General features: G+C 39.1%; 1 protein-coding gene across 2 annotated transcripts; it reads left to right on the forward strand.

Moving 5' to 3' along the window:
* The first annotated feature begins 1,583 nt into the window (after nucleotides 1-1,583).
* pomgnt1 (protein O-linked mannose N-acetylglucosaminyltransferase 1 (beta 1,2-)) lies at nucleotides 1,584-22,334 on the forward strand. 2 transcript variants are annotated; one of them, XM_085252088.1, is made up of 22 exons: nucleotides 1,584-1,812; nucleotides 1,925-2,104; nucleotides 2,922-3,024; nucleotides 7,013-7,128; nucleotides 7,794-7,859; nucleotides 8,218-8,331; nucleotides 8,433-8,550; nucleotides 9,174-9,272; nucleotides 11,119-11,246; nucleotides 12,028-12,098; nucleotides 12,191-12,266; nucleotides 13,251-13,334; nucleotides 13,496-13,537; nucleotides 14,023-14,081; nucleotides 16,352-16,424; nucleotides 16,572-16,700; nucleotides 17,057-17,182; nucleotides 17,343-17,407; nucleotides 17,498-17,542; nucleotides 17,657-17,792; nucleotides 17,883-17,992; nucleotides 19,580-22,334. In XM_085252088.1, the coding sequence occupies exons 2-22, from the start codon at nucleotides 1,985-1,987 to the stop codon at nucleotides 19,659-19,661; spliced, it is 1,962 nt and encodes a 653-aa protein (XP_085108214.1). In that variant the 5' UTR covers nucleotides 1,584-1,812; nucleotides 1,925-1,984; the 3' UTR covers nucleotides 19,662-22,334. The 2 variants fall into 2 exon arrangements, with proteins under 2 accessions (XP_085108214.1, XP_085108213.1); XM_085252087.1 differs by having other exon boundaries at nucleotides 1,584-2,104.
* The last annotated feature ends 1,982 nt before the right edge of the window (nucleotides 22,335-24,316 follow it).

Here is a 24,316-nt window from a genome sequence, read left to right on the forward strand (position 1 = left end):
TTCATGTAGTTTGCTCTGCAACTGTAGTGTGTAATAAGACTTGCTCTCTCTCTCTCGCTCTCTCTCTGTTTTTGTTATGCATGTTAACCATGAAACGTGTTTCCATGATCAGTGTCCTGCTTTTCAGGTAAATGAAACCATTTTTAAGAAGATACTGGTCCTAGAAAGGGAGAAAGTAAGACATTTCAAATGTTTTGATGCCCAAATGTCATATGGGTGTGATTCACAATTTTATGTTCTGTGAGAGAGTTGCATTACTTAATTTGTTGGCTTGATGGAGACTTTACAGAGTCTTCCTCACGTTAACACTGCATTACAAGAAGTGCTTATTCTGTAGTCATTTTTTTCCTTTAATTCTGTTTTTTTTTTTCTTTTCGCCCAATGTTAGGCCTTTCTGACCTCAACTGTTTAGCTGCCAATAATGGTGGATATTATGCTATTACAGTACTGTTACACAGAATGTATGTTAATCCATGCAGCATTCATATTTGAATATGTTATTTTTGATAAATAAAATCCATACATTCATAATAATCACTATTGTGTTTTTGTAGTAATTTGCACCAAAAACCTAAAACTTTTTTCAATTGATGAGTAACACTACAAAAGAGTTAATATCAAACTTAACTCTAGTTATGAGTTAAATTTTACTCTATATGGTAGTAGAAATTTCACTCCGTGAGAGTTTAGTTTTAACTCCTATAAAGAGTTGAAAAATCAACTCCCGGAAAAGAGTTACTCTAACTCTGCACTAGAGTTCATTCGATGGTCACGTATGTACACTCAAATGTAGTTAATCTGAACTCCCTGAGAGTTTATTCCAAAGACCAGAATTTGCTGTGAACATATATATATTTTTTATTATATTTTATATATACATGAGTGTTACTTTATGTGCAATTTGGAGTTTTTTCTATGTACAATATTTAGGGTTCCATTGCCAGTAGTGATGTGCCGCTGTTATCTGTATATGACTAAAAACACTTGAAATGTATTCAAATGAAAGTCTGTCTCTGCAGTAGTCATCATTTTGCACATGGATGTTTAGCTTTAAAATATGTGACCTCTCTAAACATTAGCAACTAAGAAAACTTGGCAAAAGGTGGCCTGGTAAATAATAAGTAAATCATTTTTTTTTTCTCCTATCCAATTTGGGGTCATAGGGGGCTGGAGCCCATCCTGGCTGTCAGAGTACACCCTGGCCGGGTCTAGAGTCTGTCAATGGTCTAACATGGACAGACAGCCATCATGCTTACATCCACACCTACAGCCAATCTAGAATCACCAGTTGGAGTTCCTGGAGAGATCGTGCAAGCTCAACACAGAAAGACTGTAAAAGCTGCAGTGCTATTTTGTTGTTGTTGTTATTGTTGTGACATTTCAACTTGAAATACACAATGCTATTGCTCCCATTAAGTCCTTCTAAGTTTTAAAATACGAAGGAAAGCGGGCTCTTACTTACCTTACTTACTTTAAAACAAACAAACAAATTAACGTCAATCATAAGCGTTAACTCGAATAACAACCAGTAGAGGGCAGAAATACACCAATGTCTTTTCTGCCTATTTAAAAAACGAAGAAGGAAGAGGACCTCTGTGACGTATTTTGCTCTGCGACAGAAACTCTGTGTATGTTGCGGTTTAAAGCTACTTTTCTAGAAGCAGCTGCTTACTATGGAATATAAATGACACTACAAGACTTACTGATGACTCCGTGATTAATGATGTTCATACGCAAACAGAAAAGAGGCGGCTGGAGCATGTTAAAGCCCCGTACAGTCACATGGCAGTTTGGTGTCGTCGGCTAAACTTGGTGACTATTTGTGCACAGTGCCTTTTTATTCGCGTCTCTTGTTTAGCTCAGATGAGCATGTAAGAGTCAGCCGTGTTTTGGTGGTGTGGAGTTGTGCATGTCCCGGTTGCAGAAAGTGGAGGAGAGCAGGCGGAGGGCGTGAGCTGTGTCCAGGCGGCTGTCGGTGTCCGGGATGGAGACCTGGACCCCCAATCCCCGAGCTAAGCCCTTCATCCCCCGTCAACAGAGGAGTCTCTATCTCACCTGGAAATACAAATTGACCAACAAGAGGACGATTCGCCGGTTCTGTCAGGTAAATACTGATAGAGCTCAGCAAAAGAGTGATGTTGCTGCTGTAAATCAGTAAAGTAAACGTATTGTCCTGGAGAATTGTTCTGTTTTCTCGCTTATTTTGCATTTAACAAGCCACATTAGCTCATATTTAAAGGTTTCATATTGCCAAAAAGTTTTGGTAAACGAAATGTCAGGTGCTCTTTCAAAGTAAAGGCTGCAAGACATATCCTGGCTTGATTATATCAGTGCCCGTTCCTAGATGCACTCACTGGGCACTTTGAAGGTTACACGTTACTCGTACTGGGTTGGACCCCTATTTTCCTTAATTTTTCATGGCATAGATCCAACAAGATGCTGGAAACACTCAGTGATTTTGATTTATATTGACATGATGGCATCACACAGCTGCTGCAGATTTGTTGGTTGCACGTTCATCTCAATCTCCCATTCCACTGCATCCCAAAGCAATCCACTGGATTGAAATCTGGTAACTGTGGAGGCCATTTGAGTACATTGAGATTATTGTCATGTTCAAGAAACTAGTTTGAGTTGATTTAAGCTTTGTAACATGGTTTGTTGTCCTGTAAACAGACGTCAGAATAAGCACACAGTAGTCATAGAGGGAGGGATGTGGTCCGCAATAATACTTGTTGGGTGTCGCATTTAAATGACAGTAAAATAAATGCCATCTGAATCTCACAACAGAAATCAAGACTCATTAGTGCCAGTAGATCAGCAATTAAGTGAACCATTTGTAGAGTTTAATAATATCAAAATTAACTAACTACAGACATCAAGATGAACACTGATACATTTTTTTTTTTTTTATCCTACAGGCCAGTGCCGTGTTGTTTCTGCTGATAACCGTCATAGTCAACATTAAACTCATCCTGGATACAAGAAGAGTTGCCAGTGAAGATGCAGCAGCCCAAGAATATGGTGAGAAACATGTTCACATGTCATTTTACTTATACTTAGTACACTCAGGTTTAAGTGAGTGTATGTATAAATTTGAGCCTGTATGTACGATTTTGACCCTGTGTGGATTGGTGAAAATCCTAAATGAATTCACACTAATGCGTCTAATTCTAAGACTTTAAAGATCTGTGCTGTATAATAACTCTGCAAAAAAAACTGCTACAAGCAACTCATTACCATGACATTCTACCCAGAATGTAGAATGTCGAGTGACCACAGCTTTAGCTTTGAGTTGTAGCAGACTTTTGTGATTAGTAGTATTTCGGCCTGATAGATGGATGTCTCATCCTTTGACATGTTAACTTGAACTTTTTATCTTGATTCGTGATTTCAGAGTAAACTTTAACTACAGTCTTTCACCCATCAGTATACTTGGACAGACGCTGCAATTTTGTCATGGATTTAAATTCAGTTTTATTTATATAGTTTCCTCAAGGTGACTCTATAAAATATCTCATCTACAATATATGTGTACAGTATACAGTACAGTCTATAGTCCCCAAATGTCTAACTCTGTGACTCTCTGGACAGTAATGCAGCTTTCAGTCAATTCCTCTGAAACGTTTACTGTATGTTAATGTAACAGTCAGTATTTAAATATGTACAAAATCAGTTTAATAGAAGAGTTGAGGGTTGATCTGTCTGTTGCTATCTGACATATTCACTAGGGGTGCAACGATACACAAAATTCACGGTTCGGTTCGGTTCGATACTTTGGTGTCACGGTTCGATATTTTTTCGATACAAAAAAATGTTCATGCCTTTTTTAATTTGTAATTTATTAAGATTATAAATATTTCTTTTAACTCAAAAATACAGTTTTTAAATGAGATGTTGCTGAAACAACAAAATAATAAAAGAATAAAGGAGTTTGGAAACGAGTTTATTTCAGAGAAATGTCCTTTTCCAAAATAAAAGCTATGCTATACCCTTCTTCTGGGGTAAATTCTCACGAGCATATTGAACATATCAGGTCCCCATAAAATGAACCACTCTCTGATGGACCTCACCTCACACACATCTTCTGGAGTGCTAGCACTTAGCTGCATATACAACAAAAACAACTTAAATAAAAATGTATTCCACAGAAAGGCCTTCCTAAATATATTTTTAAACATTTAAAATGTTCTAAAAACAAGATATCAACCACATACAGTTCTGCATTGTTTGGGAATCCCTGATGGTATTTTCTATTCTTGGCAGAATATAAAACAAACACACCCAATCCCTGACATGAAAAATTTTTTAGAACCATGTTCTATAGTGTACAGAAAACACATGAAAACTTAAATCTGGTAAAGCTATACTTCACATATTTTCTGTTGTGCAGACTTGGCACCATGTAAAACAAACAAACAAAAAAAACCCCACCATGTAAAGAATAAAAAATAAATACAAATAAAAGCTATTCTATACCCTTCTTCTGGGGTATATTCTCAGCAGCATATATAACAAATCAGGTACCCATAAAATGAATCACTCTTTAATGGACCTCCCCTAACACTCATCTTCTGGAGTGCTAGCACTTAGCTGCTTATACAGCATAAACAACTTAAATAAAAGGTCCTGTTAAATACAAACCAAAACATATTTTACTCAATTTCCATGTTCTTCTTCAGAAAAATTAGGATGTCCACATGTTCTGCTGACAGTACAGATCTGCTTGCTGTGACAATGTCACCTGCTGTGGAAAACACCCTCTCACTTGGGACAGAGGTTCCAGGTACAACCAAGTAACACTGTGCCAACTTGGAAAGATGAGGGTACAAGCTGTGATGTTCCTTCCACCATCTCGGTGGGTTATCATCTGTGGGAATGCAGTCTGCTAACCTGTACAAGTTAATTTCCTCCTCTGCCACTTCGGCTGCAGACCTGGTCCTTGGCTCCTGTGACATGAACAGTTCTCCAAACAACTCCTTCATGGCCGACTTTTTCTCTGGTGGAGATGCTGATGGTGAATCTGAAGAGTTTGCTGCTTGAGTCTCTGCGGAGGTCGCAGTTTCTGTGGTGCCTGCGGCTTGGTCTTGAGGAAATATAAACAACCAAACTGTTAATTGTATTTGTTTAAATAATATTTATAAATGAAGCAGTAGCTAAATAAAATTTCAAAAATAAAAAAAAAGAACACCTACTTGTTCAATGCTCAAGACAAGTTCTGTGGCGAGTGCTCCATAGACTCTCAGCTGAGTGACATCATCAAAGTGTCGCAGGGACTTGAAACGAGGATCTAAAGCTGTGCACTTGTATAGGTAATTCTGAAGGGCAGGATCAGCGTATCTCTTCTCCAGGTCCTCCCTGATGTTTTTTTTTTTTTTTTTTTTAAACATCTCTCACTGCTGGGCTGTCATCACCAGACTGCGCCATAGAGTTCAGGATGTTCATTTTAAGTGGTAGGATCATGGATGCTATTGGAGATGACGCTTCACACATCATGACTGTCACAGTTTTTAGGGTTTTCATGACTGTAACAAGATTTTCAGCCAGTGCATGTTCTTCCTGAGTTAGATTCTGAATGTTCTTCATACTCTTCTTCACAGTATTGTCGGCCATAGCAGCAAACACTGCAGCTTGCTGTTCAAGGTATCTTTCCATCATATCATGAGAGGAGTTCCACCTAGTTGGAACATCTTGAATCAGTTTTTTTTTCACTAAGCTGCAGCAGTTGCTGTTTTTTCTTAAACACATTGCATCCTGTTGTGCTTCTGTGAAAGAAGGAGACAATTCTTCTCATCTTTGCTAGGAGATGGGGAAACCTTCTGCACTGCCATTCCTTTCTGAGCAGTTATATTAATTGTATGTGCAAAACATCCGATTTGTGGCCCCAGTCCAGCAGCTGTGACGGCATTAACTATGTTCTTCGCATTGTCAGTAGTTACAGGTATTGTCACATTTGGTCGCACTAACTTCCAGCCTTCCACAGCTTCAGAGAGACCTTTGGCTAAGTCGTCAGTGGCGTGACTTTCGACCAGGTGTGTCTGCAAAACACAGTTTTTCATCTGCCATTCCGGATCAATGTAATGCGCGGTGACAGTGAGGTAGCTCTTGACGTCCAGCCGTCTGAGGTCAGAGCAACAGCGGGTGCTGCTGACACTGCCGTCTCTAATTTTGCTTTTGTCTCCTTGTACAAAGCGGGAACTGCGATATCGGTGAAATGGGTTCGTGAAGGAATACTGTAACGGGGCTCAAGTACTCTCAGCATTTCCCGAAACCCGGTGTTTTCTACAACAGAAAAGGGTCGCATGTCGACAGCAATAAAAGTAGCAATTGCCCTGTCGATTTCTTTTGCCCTCTTAGAATCATGCGCTAACGGCTGTCTAAATGACTCTGGCAAAGTGTGTAGCATGTGTGTTTGTTGTTGTTTTTGGCTGCCTTCACTCGTCTTTGCACTAGGGTGATGTCGGCGTAAATGTGCATTCATATTTGTTGTTGCCACCGATGTAATTAACCATGGCGTGGCACATCCGACATACTGTTGTAGTTTTGTGCACAACGCGCTTACCATCAGGGTGATACTTCACACGAAAGCCAAAAAAGTTCCAAACGCCAGATTTCAATGACTGTGGAGGAGGTTCAACTTCGGGAGGCATTAAGGCAGTTGCCATGTTGCAATGAGCTTAGCTTCTGTCTCGCTAGCTTGATTGAATGCATGTGGGTGGCACTCAGTGGATCTGTGCTCGACAGTGCAGCCTAGGCGGAGTAGTCGAACGCAGATTCACTGAGCGCTCAACACAGACAGAAAGTTGATAAAATAAATTAAAAAATTGTTCGATACACATGCGTACCGAACCGAAAGCACTGTATCGAACGGTTCAATATCGATACGAGTATCGTTGCACCCCTAATATTCACCCATCACTCATTAACCTTCTGATACACGGTGTTCCATTAAAGTGTAGTTTTATTATGAAGTGCATCATTTTGATCTTGATGTTTGTTTTTCTCTCTTTAGAGGATGTTATTCCTAACATGGAGACAGCACGCAGGCCGGCTAATGGACGCAAAGTCCTCGACATTGAGGTGTACTCCAGCCGCTCCAAGGTCTACGTGGCAGTAGATGGCACCACGGTGGGTGATTAACTGGTTAACTGGCTGATGCCTACTGACAGGTTACTTGAGACATCCTGCTTTAATACTCAAAGGGGCTTAGCTAATATAACAGACTCACACAACAACAGAGGGTTTGGTCTCACTAACTTTCCAGGTGCCTGAAGACAACAACAATCTTACTCAGACCGAGTAAGCTGCTGCTTGGGCCTCTCACCATCGCAGTTTTCAAGACAATCTATACATCCTAGACTAATCTTTCCTCCCACTAACCTTCATTTTGTTGTTAGGTTTTCAGTTGAATTCGATTTTGTCAAGGGAAATATTGGTAATGCAAGGTGTTTAGATTTTGGCTTTTTAATGTCATTGAACTCATGTTCAAAATGGTAATAATCCTTTATAATGAATTTGGTTAATGATAGACACAAAGCGTCAGACTGTTTCTTCTGGCCGAGCATTCACATGCCACATTTCTCACAGAATTATATTGTATTTAATAAATAATACCATGTACAGCAACAACAATACAAATTAGTCTCCAGTAAGTTTCTCATCACGTGGATAACTTTACCATCTTAGACTGCCACTGGCAATGAAGTCAGTGTGTCAGACACTAATAAGATTAGTGTCTGACACACTTGGCTCAGTAAAAATATTGTTTTTCTTTATTTTACTTGTTCCTGCAGGTGCTGGAAGATGACATGCGAGAACAAGGCAGAGGGATCCATGTGATAGTTCTCAACCAAGCAACTGTGAGCATGTGCTGCTTATTCTTCATATCATGACGCATGTCTTTCCACTGGCAACTCATATGTAAATATAACAAACTGCAATTACTGTACATACTAGAGGTAGGAGGAAAAAATGGATGCATCATATTATGATTTTTTGCTAATTGTGTTTCACTGTTTTTATAGCTGTATTTATCACAATACAAACAACGTTGAAGTTAAACTTATCAAATGTCAGTAGTAGATTTTTTTTTTTTAGCAATTTCAGATTTTTCAGTAAGTGTGTGTGTGTGTGTGTGTGTGTGTGTGTGTGTGTGTGTGTGTGTGTGTGTGTGTGTGTGTGTGTGTGTGTGTGTGTGTGTGTGTGTGTCTGTCACAGGGTCATGTGATGGCCAAGAGGATATTTGACACCTACTCTCCCCATGAGGATGAAGCCATGATCCTGTTCCTCAATATGGTGACTCGTGGTCGAATCCTCATCTTTACCATAAAGGTCAGGAGCTTCTAACTATCTGAGGAGTGAAGGGGATATTCATGTTCCAGTCATAAACCATACCTGTAACTGTGTTTTTTGGGGGCTTATTTGTCCTGCAGGATGAGGGCACATTCCACTTGAAAGATGCTGCTAAGAACCTGCTCAAGAGTCTGGGCAGCCAGGTGTCCCTCAATCTGAGCTGGAGAGACATGTGGACTCTAGTGGTGAAGAAAGGAGGTAGAAAAGCAGACCTTCATTTTTAACAATGACATTGAGGACAGCCATTATACAGGAAGAGCTTCACTAAATCGATCAGTCACAAAACATCTGAGGAGCTGAGGAGAATTATGATTGGTTGTTTAGAAACATTAAGAAGATTTGATTATGAGATTTCACAAAGTCAGCCCAAAGTGCACCATTTTATCGTGGATTGACATATGAGTTTTATTTTATTTTTATTTTTTTTTAACTAGAATCAGCCTAGATTGTTTTCAGGGCCACTACAACTTTACTGTGTATGACTGAAAGAAAGACTTTTTTTGTTCTACATATTCACATTTGTGTCTTGACCTTTGTGCTTGAGGTGTTGTCACTAATGGCTAAACACTTTTTCTTAGGCTGAAATTAATCATCTTTGATTTACAAGAAACAAAACAGATGGATATATTGTCTGTGCAGTTTTTCATCACTATTTTCTACATAAACTTGGATTTTGTTGAGAAGTTATCAGTATAAACCATAAATAAGGCATCTTTGATCAAATAAATCAGTCAGTAGGGGGGAAGAGACAAAAGGAAAAACAAGAGTTTATACTTGCCCTGAGATTACCTCTCTTGACTTGATGTTGTTTTTGTGTTCAGGTCAGGTTTATGGAGAGAAGCATTCAAAGTCTCCAGCTCTGTCTACCTGGGGAGACCCAGTGCTGCTCAAGACTGAAGTGCAACTTACTGCCTCTGAAGGTAAGAGCCAGTTTTAGCATGCTTGACAAAGGGTGAAATATTTAAACTTGATTCCCCTCTCGTGCACAAAATGTTATAAAAAAACGAAAAGACTTGTAGCTTTTTTTTATGAATAATCTTTTGAAAGTGCGATGACATGCAGTAAAAGTTGGGTCCTTGAGAAAAAAGTCAAAGTTGGGGATTTGCTTCTCCTTATATTAAGATGTTTTAGTCCCGGCGGTGTAGGGACCAGATGGGTTAAAAGTTTGAGACAAAGACTGTATATGAATGATGGTTGAATTCACCGGTAGTTTTGGATTTCACATTTTGTAGGTTTAGCATGAGCATTTTGGCCACAGTTGGGGAAACTGTAAAATGTAAATTTAAAAAAAGATGATGATTTGAAGGTCTCAAACACATTTTATGCACAAAATAACACAAATGTTAAAACTGAGAAAAAACATTAGTTCAAACCAGTTGCTGAACTTTGGGGAGAGGAAAGTTGCTCATTCTTGTTTGATACAAGAGCCGAGCTGCTCAAAAGTCTTGTGTCATCTTTGTTGTATTTTTCATTTCATCATGTGTCAAATATTTTTAACTAATTAAAGGTCTCGGCTCCAGGCAGGCCAGTTCAACACCTATAATTCTGACCAATGTATTTTGCGGTTTAGCATTGTCTTGCTGAAATAGGCCTCACATGGAAAAAAAACGTGTTCTCTTTGAGAGCATGTTGCTCTAAAAGCTGTGTACACATTTTAGCATTAATAGCGCCTTTTCAGATGTGCAAGTTGCCAGTTCTAATGCACCCATCTATATACCATCAGAGATGCAGGCTTTTGGACTGAGTGCTGATAACAAGCAGGATGGTCCCAGTTCTTTTTAATCCAGAGAATGCAACGGCAGCCATGTTTGCAAATAATAATTTAACATTTGGATTTGTCTGACAAGAGAATAGTTTCCCACTCTGCCTCAGTCATTTTACGTGAGCTTTGGCTCAGAGCAGAACACAGTATTCCTGGATCATGTTCATATACATCTTCCTCTTTTGCATGATAGAGCTTTAAGCTGTATTTATGGATGACACAGATGCAAGTTTGCCTCTCAAACATGTTCTTTTCAGTCATGTTGCTGGCCTGTTGACAGTTAACCTAATGTATTGCAACATGTTCCGCCTGCTCTATCTTTTTAGTATTATTTACTTCTTCAGCCTTTTTCCCCACCCCAACTTTTTTGGTGATATAGAAATCGGAATACTTTATGAATCGTCTGTGAAGGTTCTCAGTCATCCAGGTCATCGTAGTCAAAGGAGCTTGCAAAGAAAAGCATCTGGACTTCTTTAAGTTGCTTGAAGACATTTCACCTCTCATCCGAGAAGCTTCTTCAGTTCTAAGGTCAAATGGTGGAGAGTCCCAGATATAAACCTAGTGGGAGAAACCCCCCACAGAGGGACAAAAGGACCCCCTGATGATCCTCTAATCGCCTGAGCCAAGGTGTGAAACTGGGTGCGGGTCCCAATCAGCCAGAGTTTCGGGTGTGTTCATTGGCTCAACTCTGGCTGATTGGGACCCACACCCAGTTTCACACCTTGGCTCAGGCGATTAGAGGATCATCAGGGGGTCCTTTTGTCCCTCTGTGGGGGGTTTCTCCCACTAGGTTTATATCTGGGACTCTCCACCATTTGACCTTAGAACTGAAGAAGCTTCTCGGATGAGAGGTGAAACGTCTTCAAGCAACTTAAAGAAGTCCAGACGCTTTTCTTTGCAAGCTCCTTTGACTTTATGAACCCATAAGAGAATAAAGTTCAAAATAATTTTATATGTTACAAAAAACTGTAAAATAATTTGGGATGTGTTCTTATGTTCTGCAGAGGCAGAGTGCCACTGGGCAGACACGGAGCTGAACAGGAGGAGGAAACTCTTCTGCAGCAAGGTGGAAGGATACGGCAGCATCTGCAGCTGCAAAGATCCGGCACCCGTAGAGTTTAATCCTGACCCTGTAAGACATGTAACAGACACGACGCTTTAGTTTCACCATGTTTTTCCTGCGTGGGGAAGCACAGGAATGCCAAGCTGTAAGGAGGGAGTAATGTCCTTGCATCAGTCAATGATATTTATTTATTTTGCTATAATTTGTATGGTTTTTTTGGTCTTGGATGAAGACAGAATCCCACAGAAGTGAGAGTAGCATTTGAGCGAGTAGTGAGGCACTGAGCACACTTGCTCGTATGTTTGAGTATGCTCAACTTCACTGTCTCGATGATACTTCCTGTGCTGCTCTGTAGTGAGCCCAGGATTTTGGCGTTAGTGCTCTTCAGGCTCAGTTAGAGTGACCCTCCAGTTTGCAATGGATCTCCACAACAGAACAGAACACACTGTCATCATCTGCAGTCCAAAATGGTGGAGCTGGAATTTGTCTGAGCATGTTGCGAGGGACTCAAGACAGTTGAATGACATAAGGGGCCTCCATCCGACAAACAAGCCCGAAGGATGCCACAGAACAGGAAGGACTGAGTTAGCTTAGAGTCCAGTAGTAAAACAACCACTTCTTAGACAGATGGAAAAATAAAGGTAAATTGACGAATTTACCTGGCCAGCTGTCCGAATACATGAGGCTGTATAGTCTATGTAAAGTGTCATTGTTAAAATGCTCATATACTTGGATTTAAGTAGTCAGGTGTATGCTTTACCGATTCTTGTCTTCTTGTCCACTAATTTGAGTTTCTTGTGTGCAAGTATAGATTCAGTATGATCACATTTTTACTGTTTCGTCATTGCAGCTCCCCATCAATAATGTTTTCAATGTCCCAGTGGCCGTTATTGCAGGAAACAGACCTAACTATCTCTACCGGTAAGATCTGAAAAATACTCTTCTGTCATACAAGGAAGTAATAAATCTCTGTCAAAATATAACTAAGTGTTTGGCTTTTTGTTGTTGTTTAGTATGCTGAGGTCACTTCTTTCAGCCCATGGTGTTAACCCACAGATGATCACAGTCTTCATTGATGGATATTATGAGGTACCTTCATTATTATTATTGTTATTATTATTATTATTATTTGTTTATGTATGTATGTATTTATTTATTTTGATTGCTGCAGTTTACTTCTGCCAGTGATTGGGGTGTACCTTTGCTGGTGTTAGGTCATGTGACTATCAAAGTCATACAATTTTAAGATCTTAATCAACACATCATATTTCAATACCTTATTTTAAACAAATACAACAACCATAATTTTATTTGCAGAAGTCTTTATAGATAGTTTAGGTATCTATATATCTTTTTCCTTGTCAGAGACTTTGAAGTTATTGATAACTTTTTACACCTTGGCTGTAAGAGGCTGATGCGGATTTGGTGTTAACCTGCCGGGCAGGCAGCGTTGGCACCGAAGTTGTGAACGCGATAACTCAAGTAACTCGTAGGAATTTGAAATTGATAATATTGGTGCTCCTAATAAAAATGTTGGATGAGTTTGAATCTCAGTGACCTCAACCTCAAGGTCAGAGGTCAAGTTTTTTTAGAAAGCCTTGTGAATGCAATAACTTGAAAACAAGGCTTTTGAAATTGATACTATCTCTAGGAAACGAAGGGGTACCACTGACCACTGCCCCCCAATTTTAAATTTTTTTAAATTTTTTATTGGGAGTCTGTTTGACTTATAACGATCACGTGTGTTTTACCAAATGAATGAACTGAATCTATAAATTATCTTGTTAAATGTTAAAAAAACTAATTAATCTCTACAGTGTATCCTCGTCATAATTACCACGAGAGTAGGATTAAACTGCATCCTTTGTGAGATTAAAAGAATTTAAACTAGAACTACAGAAATCTGTTTTTTGGATGTTTTTGTGTTTTCTCTTTAGGTTTCTATTTCTTTTAGAAACAGAATTGTCATTTCAGGTTATACTCACCACCTCAGTGGATTTTGTTCAGGGAAACAGTTTGCAAATTATTAAAGAATCTTTTTGTAGCTCTCAAACATCTGCCTTTTTGACTCAGGAGCCAATGGATGTTGTTGACCTGTTTGGACTGAAGGGAGTTCAACACACACCTATCAGCATCAAGAATGCCAGAGTGTCTCAGGTAAGCAACAGCTTCTCATTCAAGGGTTAACACATAATTCAGAGCAGTACAAGCATAGATTTTAAAGAACCAATGTTTCCTTTACAGAAACGTTGAGCAGTGTTGTTATTAAATTATTCTTTGTTACTGTGAAGCTCAAACATCTCTTTCCTCAATCACAGCACTACAAAGCGAGTCTGACAGCAACCTTCAATCTTCACCCAGTAAGGACCAACATCAAACACTCAGCTGTATCATGTTAATGCAGTTTGTTATAACTCTTATTTGAATTTTTCATCTTTTATAATAAGTGCATTGTACAGCCTCAATTTTACATTGCACTTCAGCATTTCTTTAATTAAGAAAAAAAATCATTTGGCACGTCCAAACAGAGGTTTCACAGTGCACACTCAGTTGCTCCAATTCATTTGTTTCTCTGACCATCATAACTAACCTGCAACTTAACCAGAGGTAAACCCTCTAACATAAGTCTGAATTGTAACTGTATACATATAAATTTCTGCTTCCACTCAATATTAATGAGACTTCTGAAACTCTTACTGTCAACACTGACATTATGATTTTATGCAGTGAACTCTGTGAATGCACTGTGGGTGTTTTAGTGTGTGCAGTTGCCTGGGGTAGAGTCTGTATGCACCATATGTATGCGCTCATTAGAGTTTGTTGTGTCTGTTTTATCTTTTCCCAGGATGCTAATTATGCCATTGTACTAGAAGAAGATCTTGATATATCCATTGACTTCTTCAGGTATTTCTTCCAGTCTACATTACCACTACTAAAAGCAGCCAGATGTCCATGTTAGTTCCAGAAAAGGGCTCTTACTGATTGATATCTAGTCACTCTCTACTGACAACTTTTTATGCAGCTGCTGTTTTTGGTTCTTAACCTGGTAGTCTCATTCTGTTAGACTCTACTCATGCTTATGCTTATGGAAGCTGTGCTAAAAATTCTCCATTATTTCAGAGCAAAGTCCCTTTAAATTGATTTTACATTTAATGTTATTGTGAAGTTTATTTAATTGCTTATGTATTACTTAATTACTTCAGTGTAGTGAGCTGTAAATGCTTTAAACTGCTGTTAAAAGTTCAAAATGTACGCCCCTTACACTTTTTCTTGCTTGGCTGATTGGTGACTCCCCCCTTGTATTGTCCTGAGCAGCCTGGAGATCAGGCTGGCTGGATGATGATTAGAATGAAGAATAGGCCTAAACAGAAGTTCACGGTATTCCACCATCTTGAATTCCCCCCCCCCCCCCCCCCCCCCCCCCCACACACACACACACACACACACACACACTCAGTGCCACACCCGCCAAGGAACAGACTCTGATTATTGGTGATTCAGCAACCATAATAGATTGTCTTCCAGGGGAAGATATCATACGGGATATCATAGTGTGGCTCAAGCACGTTCATCATAGTTTAAACCCCTTGTTTTGCACAAGGGAATACGGCCTCCCGTCTGCAGCTAAACACTCCAGTAGCTTTTGTAATAGCTTTAGCCCGGTCGGATTGGGCGGCAAAGGGCTGCTTAAATACCGCAAACTCCTCTGCTCCTCCACTTGGACCGCTAGCGCCGGCCATAACTATCGCTTGACAGACCCACCACGCGCACCATACACATACCTTTTTTCCTCCTTTTTCGGAATAACGTGCGTGCCGAACCGTGGAGTGGGTTCGGATTACGGATCAACCGTGATCCGTTGCACCACTACATCTCTCTGTATAATTTGTGATCTCTGAGCTTCTGTACTGAGACGTTATTAAAATTACAGTAAAAACTGACAGTCCTACACTTGTATCTTCGTCCTGGCTGCAGCGGCAGTGAAAGAACGCACCAAGGTGCACGACCGGTCAAAACGACATCAAACCAGCAACTTGCACCAGTACTCTAGTACTTCCATATGGGAGGGTGGGGATGTGAAGCAGAATCACGTCATAAGACACTTCAGGCCCATTGAATAGAACTCTGTATTTTCATTTTTAACCTTGGAGATGAACTCACAGTGCACTTTCTTGTGAAGGTTGCTTGTTTCAGTCCTCTCATAACAAAGCCACCTTTGGGTTTGAATGTAGGCACACATTAAAACTGGTGCTCAATCTCTTTCTCCAAGAGAAAGAGAGCTTGTGCATTAAATGAGATGCTTACTCTTAAGGACCCAAATGTATGCTAGGAATATGTGTCCAAACTGTGTGCTGTTGCTTTTGCAGCAAGCTGTGGTTTATAGTTAGCCACAATTTAATTAAGAAATGATGAGGAGAGAAAGTGGAAATACATCTTTATTTTTTTGTTAAAGGAACTTTCTGCATAGCATCCTCAGCTCTTCTGTGAAATTTTTAAAGATGTTTTTGATTCTATAATGTCAGCTGAGACGGCCCTTTAACACGCTGACCTGCAAGATTCACCACCAGATGGCAGTAGAGGGCAGTGATAATAATGCTCTGCTCTGTTAGAACCTCTAGCCTTCCTTTGTTGGACAGGCTGTGCTTTGAACTGTGTGTTTGCTGCTGTGAAAGCTCCAGCTTCCCTCCTGGGCTGACCAATCTGTTTGAAGCTCTGACTTCAATAGTGGAGAAGAACTTGCGGCCATCATCTGTGTTTGCGCCAGTTTGCTTTTGAGCTTCAAGCTTTCAGTTAGAGAACAGTGAAATTAAAGCTTGGTTCTATTGACAAAAACAAGCCTGTTATTTCTTCTTTATGTCCAATAGTTGTAGTTTCTTGAAGGAATATCTACAAGTCCAGTTCAGAAGCTCCCCGTGTCAGCTGTCAATCACAGTGACCACTTGCTATGAAAGGTCTGGTAGAAAAGCTCAGTGTAATCTGTTGAAGTACCAGAAAAATGTTCCTGTTCAGTGATCAGACGTCTGTATGTTCGGGTCTTCTGTTTAGATCAAAGTTTTCTTCATGTTTTTTTGTTTTGTTTTTTTTCTAAAATCATAACTGCAAACTAGACCCCTTTTTATATTCAGTCTATTGTCAGAAAACGGTTACATTATCAATATTTTCTGTTTCTGTAGCTTTCTGAGTCAGACCATCCACCTGCTGGATGAGGATGACAGCCTGTACTGTATTTCAGCCTGGAACGACCAGGTGAGTGCTGACTATCATCTGTATTCCTTATTTTCACACTTAAGTGACTTCACTATTTGACTTCTCTAAGCCTGCTTTTCATGAACATTGTCCCGCCAGTCTTTGTTATGTAGATGATAACACTCCCCTATATGTGGTGTTGATCAGGGCTATGAGCACACAGCAGAGGACCCGGCCCTGCTCTACAGGGTGGAGAGTATGCCCGGCCTGGGCTGGGTGCTGAAGAAAAGCCTCTACAAAGATGAGCTGGAGCCAAAATGGCCTACACCCGAAAAGGTGCTTGAAGTTGTCTTTTCTTTTGTTGTGATATTTATCACCGATTGATTCTTCCAGTGGTCATAAATAGATATGTGAAGTGAATAATCTTCAATAACTTTTAATTATAAATAAAGTTTGTCATTTAGAAAAGTGATTAAAAGGAGCTGCATGAAAGGATTTTTAATATATTGTGTTGTTGATTTTATTGTCATGTTGTAATTCTAAAAATCTTGAATAATATCTATGTAGCCCTTAAAAAGAATAGTGTCTAGCTGACAAGTAAAAACAAATGCAGGAACACGCTGTGCATGCATGTGAGGCCGTGGCGAAAAGATCGTGACTAAGTGCGTGCCTGCGCTCTTTCTGGCTTGTAGCTGTGGGACTGGGACATGTGGATGCGAATGCCAGAGCAGAGGAAAGGCCGAGAGTGTATCATCCCTGATGTATCCCGCTCCTACCACTTTGGTATCATCGGCCTCAACATGAATGGCTATTTTCACGTAAGATCTGAAAGGAAAATGCTTTTTGTTATCAGCTTTTCATTTGTGTATTCCTGACACAAAGCGACAGGTCTGAAGGCAGCACTAGAGCAGTTAAGTCAGCTGTATCTTTTTAGCCCGCTGTTAAAGATTGCTGTTTTTGTCTTATCGTGTCACATAGGAGGTATATTTCAAAAAGCACAAGTTCAACACTGTTCCCAATGTACAGCTGAAGAACGTGGGCAGGTGTGTACAGCCATGTGATTAAATGCTATTGTTTTTTTGTAAGTAATCTGGCTACATGGTGACAGACTTGGTTTTAATTGGTCTTCACAGCTTGAAGAAAGATGCTTATGAAGTTGAGATCCAGAACCTGCTGAAGTGAGTACAAACTCTGGCATCACTCAGCGTGTTTGCTTATGGTTGTTGTAAACCACAAAAAGTAAATTTTGTGTGTGTGTGTGTGTGTGTGTGTGTGTGTGTGTGATATTCCAGAGAGGCAGAGGTGCTAGACCACACCAAAAACCCATGTGAGGACTCATTCCTACCTGACTCTGAGGGGAAGATCTACATCATGTTCATTAAGATGGAGTCTGAAACAGACACATCCACTTGGACTGAGCTTGCCAAGGTGGTCATATTTACATAAGTGGTCTTGCTTGTGATTTTTTTACAGGCAGTGATTTAAGCCCTAATAAATTCAATCATGTCTCTTGTTTAGTGCCTGCACGTTTGGGATCTAGATGTTCGGGGATACCACAGAGGTCTATGGCGGCTCTTCAGAAAAAGGAACCATGTGTTGGTCGTGGCTGTTCCGATCTCCCCGTACTCGTAAGTAACTCTCAGATTATATGTAGCCCATACCTGTAATCTTTCTGGGAAAACAAGAAAGTCAGAGATAGAGACATGGAAATCATATGACCATTATCTGATGGTTTACAGCAGTTGCACCCTAAAGCAGTGTGAAACAAGATGAAACATTTTCACAGCCCTAAGAGGAAACCGTAAAAGATCCTGTTTATTACCTAAGAGCAGCTTCTGTTTGTTAGAGCAGCAGGTTCTGTGTGACGGCCTGTAAATGCAGAACAGAAAATGGAGATGGAGAGGGATGCAAACAGCAGAGATGTGGCCTGGTTGTTACATGAATAATTCAGGGTTTTCAACACAGTGGAAACACAGGCAAACAATGACCTTTTACGTGACAGGAAAGGGAGAAAGGAAAAGTTTCAGGTACTTTGGATAGATAAAGGGCTATGCAAATAACTTATGCAATCTAAACAAAATATTGTCTCTGTTTGCTGCCTGCCTATGAAATCAGGCAGTCAGTCTGCTATCACCTGCAGTCTTCTGTTGGAATGGATGTATTCAGGTCCAGGTCTCAAGTGTTTGGCAGTCCAGCACACATTCTGTTACACAGTTGGTATTTAGCTTTGAAATGCTTAGAAGGTGCATTCTCCTAATATGTAGGCTAAAGTTTTAGCCCTATTGTTGATATTTTGGTGAGATGCTGCATCTTTCACTTGTTTATAGTTAGATTGATTCTCATAGCAACACAAGGAGCAGATTTATTAATTGTAAACATGATTAAGTGAAGGATCTAAGAGTTCATGTGGGAGGTACTGGTTACAACTGGTGCTTTTAATGAGAAGAGCATTTCAGGAAGGCAGACTATTGAAACACTCCTGAGTACCCTGGCTCATTTCTTTTAAAGAGGTACCTTGTTGGAGTGGAGGGAATAATTCATAAATAATTAATTAGCACCAATATTTGAAGAAAATGTTTGATTTCCTTCCATTGCCCATAAACTTAATTTATATAATTATATAAAGGTTATATAAACTCCACCTCAAGACATGATGTGAATACGATAGGATACAAAGAAGCAAAGTCACTCCTGCTGCACTGTGCCAGTCATCAGAGGGAGAAAGGGAATTTATTTCAAAAGTAATATGATAACTCCTGTGATTGTTTACACTTCCTTTCTTCAACCATCCAATTGTTTTTGTTTTATAAAACTTTATTTCAGTAAAATAACTTTAAGCCCTTTAACAGAATCTCTAGTTGGAGTGAGAATTTTTACCCTGTTTTTGCATTAATTACTGATTTACTGATAATGTTTCCTATCAATATATGTTTTCTTTGTCAGTGACCACAAGAGACAAAAATCACCATGGTTGATTAATCTGCTTCAGATTCACAACAACCAGAACAGCCAACTACAGTTGCATTCTTAAAGTCTTTTGCTTTTAATTCTCATTTTAATAACCATCTTGGGTAAATTCACACCAGATAAAAAAAACAATTTGCCTTAATTCACTTGTATTTCTGTGTAGGTTCTCTGATCTCTGCTTAATGTTATCATCGCTCCACTTCCTTTTTTGTAACCTCATGTGTACTCTCTTATTTTATTCTGATCAGTGTGAGGAAACCAGCGAATGTCACTCCCATTCATTTAGAGCCTCCTCCTAAAGAAGAGGGAGCACCGGTGGAGCAGATGTAGATCTGATGTTACACACACACACACACACACACACACACACACACACACACACACACAGAGACTTCAACAAGCCCTGGCCTTAACACTACTACTTCTCTCCATCAACGAACATTAATAATCCAGCCTGGGGCCCAGAGCTACAGGTCTGTCTTGGGTACAAGAGGATACCTGGGACACAGAGTCTATTTTTTATGTTGGAGGAAGAATTAACACTACAAACAGCACTGGTGAGTCCGTCCAGCAGTGATGGTAAAACTAGTTATAGTTAATTGTGATTGTTCAACCACAACAGTGTACAGCTGCCAACAGCTGTGTCTTTTTGTGGATCGATCACTAAGCTACATCTTTGACAGAACAGTACAACTGACATAAACACACTGACCTGAAAGAAGGCAGTGCTCCTTATAGTTTGGTATTTTAACTACTGAGTGTTTGTCCATTTTTGTACATACATTTTAACGAATCTCTATTTATTTTACATCTGTCAAAAGTTAGTGTTTTTTTCTAAATAAGAAAATCCACTTTGATCAAGTTCAATGCATTTTTAAGAGTCTGACTTTTACAATGAAAAAATGTAAGTGTGTGTGTAAAATCTAAAGGTTGGCATTTTTCTCAGCATTAGATATCGAGTGTAAAAGCCCCATGGGTTTGTACCGTTATTGACTGTATAGATCACTTGCCTCGGATTAGTCTTGATGATGTAATCCGAAAGGTGGCTGAGAGACAAAAACCTGAAAAGTCATACTTTTAACATGTGCTGCATCTGAAACCAGAGAAATTGCAAATGCTGTGATGTTAATGTGTGCTCACCTACAAAATGATGCACATTGAACAAATCACTTTAAATTCGGGCAGTTTTTTTGTTTGTTTGTTTTTTTTAAGTAAATTAACCTTTTTCCATGTAATTATCTGTTTCTGGCATAGTTCACTACTGGCTTTTGCTCTGTCAGGGGAAAAAAAAGCATGTGGCCCTTCCAGTACCAACAAGTAATAATTGACACAGGAACTGAAAATCATAATTAACAATCATTAGGAACAAAACCTTTTTGTTGTGTACCCCAAAAAAGGAGGAAAATCCGTGTCTAGGATCAGATCTAAATATGCAAACGTGTGCTAAACAAACAGTTCAGGATATTTGTATCCTAGCACAGCATTTACGTGTGTACGCATTTTTTTTGTTGTTGTTTTGTTTTGCTTTTTCCTGAAGCAGACGCACTTTTTTTCTGTGCTTGCTGCTGTTTTTGATATACAAGAGACAGCGGCAGCTGCATAAGGTGCTGAATGTTCAGTTGCTTCTTTGTTTCCTGATTGAACAGTGTTCAACTACTGAAGCTACTAAAACTGAGCTCAACACTGTTACTTTTCACACAGCCATCCAGTCACGTAGGAGAAGGGCTCAGATAACAAGAACACCTGGTATAAACACTAAAGAACCGAGTCAATTTCTCTGCTTGTACCAAATGAAATCCCCAAACTAGCACTTTAGTCATATATTAATTAGATCATTGTGGGTCAGACATCACAGCAGGCAGGTACTTGCAACCAGCTACTTCCTGGAAGCAGCATGTGTTAAAAATGTATTTTTTCCCCCTCCTAATTTCTTAGTGTGCGTATAAATTTTGGTCTGTCTCAACCATCCTGGAGGCCAGAGGCTCCACCACTTCCATCCACTGAAGGTAGCAATGTGAAAAGAGTACTAAATCTTCGTTACATATATTTATCTGAGTTTCTAATTGCAGTGTTCTTCATTTTTAAGAGTAGTAAATACGTGAGAAGATTTATTTGATAATCTCACTGGCCGCATTCAATGCCCTGAGATGCAGCTGAGAGAGAGAGAGTGTGTGTGCGTGTGAGAGAGAGAGAGAGAGAGAGATTTCTCTTGTAAAGCTTTTCTAACTGGTGGTCAAATAGAAACCAACCCTTTAAGAAAATGTTATTATTTATGGTAAGACATGCAAAAGCAAACAAAGTATTATCTGCTTATGGATACATTTATTTTTAAAGTCACACTATAGAACTGTCTAAGCATTTATTCACTCTGTACTGGTCATGTTATCATTTCAAACAACTGTTATGGATGTTTCAGGCAATTAAAAATGAAAAGATAATTGAAATATTTGTTCCACTTGAGGTCTAAAAACACTGACTTTTAATCCAGATGTTGATATTCTGCCAGATGTTTTAAAAGAACGTAGAGTTTTCAACCATGTTAACAGAGAGGTGTGAGCGTGAGGAAGAGATACTGGACATGTTCTTACCAGCTGATGTAAGAACGCATTAACCAAATGAGTGTGAATTTTAATTCTGTTAGTATTTGCAGTTATTTGATTGGAAGGTGTTTACCTGTCAGAATGAACCACTGACGTTGGGGCTAAGTTTAAGTCCTAGTGTGTTTCTCTGGTTTCAGATCTCTGCAAATTGTCTTTTTTCCCCCTCTGGTTTGTTCTTTCATTTCACTTTGTGGTGTTCCTGCTTTTCTGGGTTTCAAAGGTTAAATTAAATTGAATCATTGTTTCAATAGCAATACAGTTGATTTAATACTGTGGCAGGATTCTGAAAATACTGGAAAGCGCTTCGTATGAGTGACAGAGGAGGATTTGTGGACTTGAATGCAGTTTGACATGTATGAGTTTCTTTTATCTTGGAGATGAATAAAGATTTTTTTTAAACTCACTCTCATGCTTTTTTGCTTTTCTTTTTTTCCCCCCTCAAGGCTGTACTGTACAATATTTTAATAATTCAGAAATAAAGATTTATTGTGTGTATAATATTCATGGAATAAACCAGAAGCTCTTGTTGTTCTGAGAGTGTGTGTGGGAGAGAAGAGAGCTGCCTCCAGATTTCCCATGAGAGGCATGCAAAGGAACTGGGAGGCAAAAACCACATAGGGAAATGTATGCAAATCCTCAGGACTCGGTGGATTTCTGTATTCATTGTGGCTGACCAAGGATGAGTGCGGCTTCCTATCCTTTGAGGTCCAACTTTTGCAGCTAAACTGTTTGTTTTTGGTGATTAACCCCACTGACATCAGTCTTTTCTTTTGTTCAAGGAGAGCCACATGTTATGATGCATGTATGTGTGTGGAGGCAGACTTCTAGAGGCGTTTTAAATTCTACTTTATATTTAAGCCAGCAATCAAAATGAAACGGATCTGAGGCTTTACACTCATCAGAGTTTGGCTTGTAGATGCTGCAGAGGACATGCATCTCTTTAAAGGACCATTGTTCAACATTGTGAAATTTTTTGAAACACTGAGATTATTTGGGCATGACAAGGGGGATCTGAATTGAATTGCATGTCAGTGATAGTATTCTTTAATCTTTCATTTATTATTATTATTATTGTTATTATTATTTTCAAATGACTTTGTAACAAAAGCAAAAGAAAAGGATCTTCACCCGTGGTCTCAGATCAGTTAGATGTTAAACTTTGAAATGGTGCAGATGAGGGGGTTCTGTGGGAACAAGAGCAGTTGCAGAGATGAATGGAAATTCTCTGTGCATTCATCATTATGAGTGACATGTTTCATAGCATACAAAGACATTTTGTTCATGCATCATCTAAATTATAGATTAGTGTGCCTGCTGAAAATTTAAGGGTCTCCTCACTCTCACTTCACTACACAACTGCAGCCATGACAGAAGGAACTCAATCAATTTATACAGAACTCTACAACTTGTAGTATAACTGTGTAATAAATATAACATGATCTCATTTGATCAAATATCTTACATGCTGTTCCTTTTTCATTTGAAAGTCAGCCATGTCTGTACTTCTTGCTGTTATTTTTTGGTTATAAATGACTGTTTGAACAAGGCTAATGGATAATGTTTGAAAGCATTAATTCAAGAGCAGTGAATAAACAGTTGAAATTAAAATAGAGAAAAAATGTCTTAAAAAGGTAAAAATATTAAGTTGCAATATTACAATAATACAGAGAAAACATAAACATTCAGACTACGCCGTCATCTAGAAATTTGATTCTGGATTTAACAGGGACCCAGTGAGAAGAAGCCAAAAAGTTACATCAGTACTCTGCAGCATTTTGGATCAGCTGAAGGCTTGAATTTAGAAGCAGGACATTAATGATGATCTTTGTCCTTAAGACATTCCTGTAGTTTAAATAATTGGTGCATGTTATGTGGTTTCATGAACAATTCAAGCTGCATATGTCATCCACATTCTTGTGTTGTGGCATTGTTATGCAAGGCCTTCTAATTATACTCCATAGAGGAATCATATATAATGCAAATGGTATTGGTCCTATCTAAAAATCCTTTTTAAAAAAAAACATTTATTGTAAATTCCAGTACTTTAGATTTTCATTTTCATCGTCAATATGATGTCATGTCCGCCATTTACGTTTCTTTCACATCACATTTAGCATATGTCACCTGAAGCAATTTGTTTCCACAGCAGACTTTTGTTCAACTCTCCACTAAATATGGGTAAATATGGGTAAAGGTTTTTGTTAGTTAAACTAAATCATTTTGTTCTGGGTGCTCGCTGACTGAACCTCTTCAGCTCACAGTTTTTCGTTTGCTTCTACCTTTAGGTCCTTATACTGAGTTGACTTTCTGACTTTTGTTGCAGATCTGAAACTGTGGCCACTAAATGTGGATATTAAAAAAAAAGCAAAACCCAAAAGGTGTTGA

The sequence above is a fragment of the Mchenga conophoros genome, linkage group LG17 (assembly GCF_057382185.1).
Source record: "Mchenga conophoros isolate Kocher_MC1m ecotype Shallow Benthic linkage group LG17, M_conophoros_male_GT1.1, whole genome shotgun sequence".
Taxonomy (NCBI): Eukaryota; Metazoa; Chordata; class Actinopteri; order Cichliformes; family Cichlidae; genus Mchenga; species Mchenga conophoros.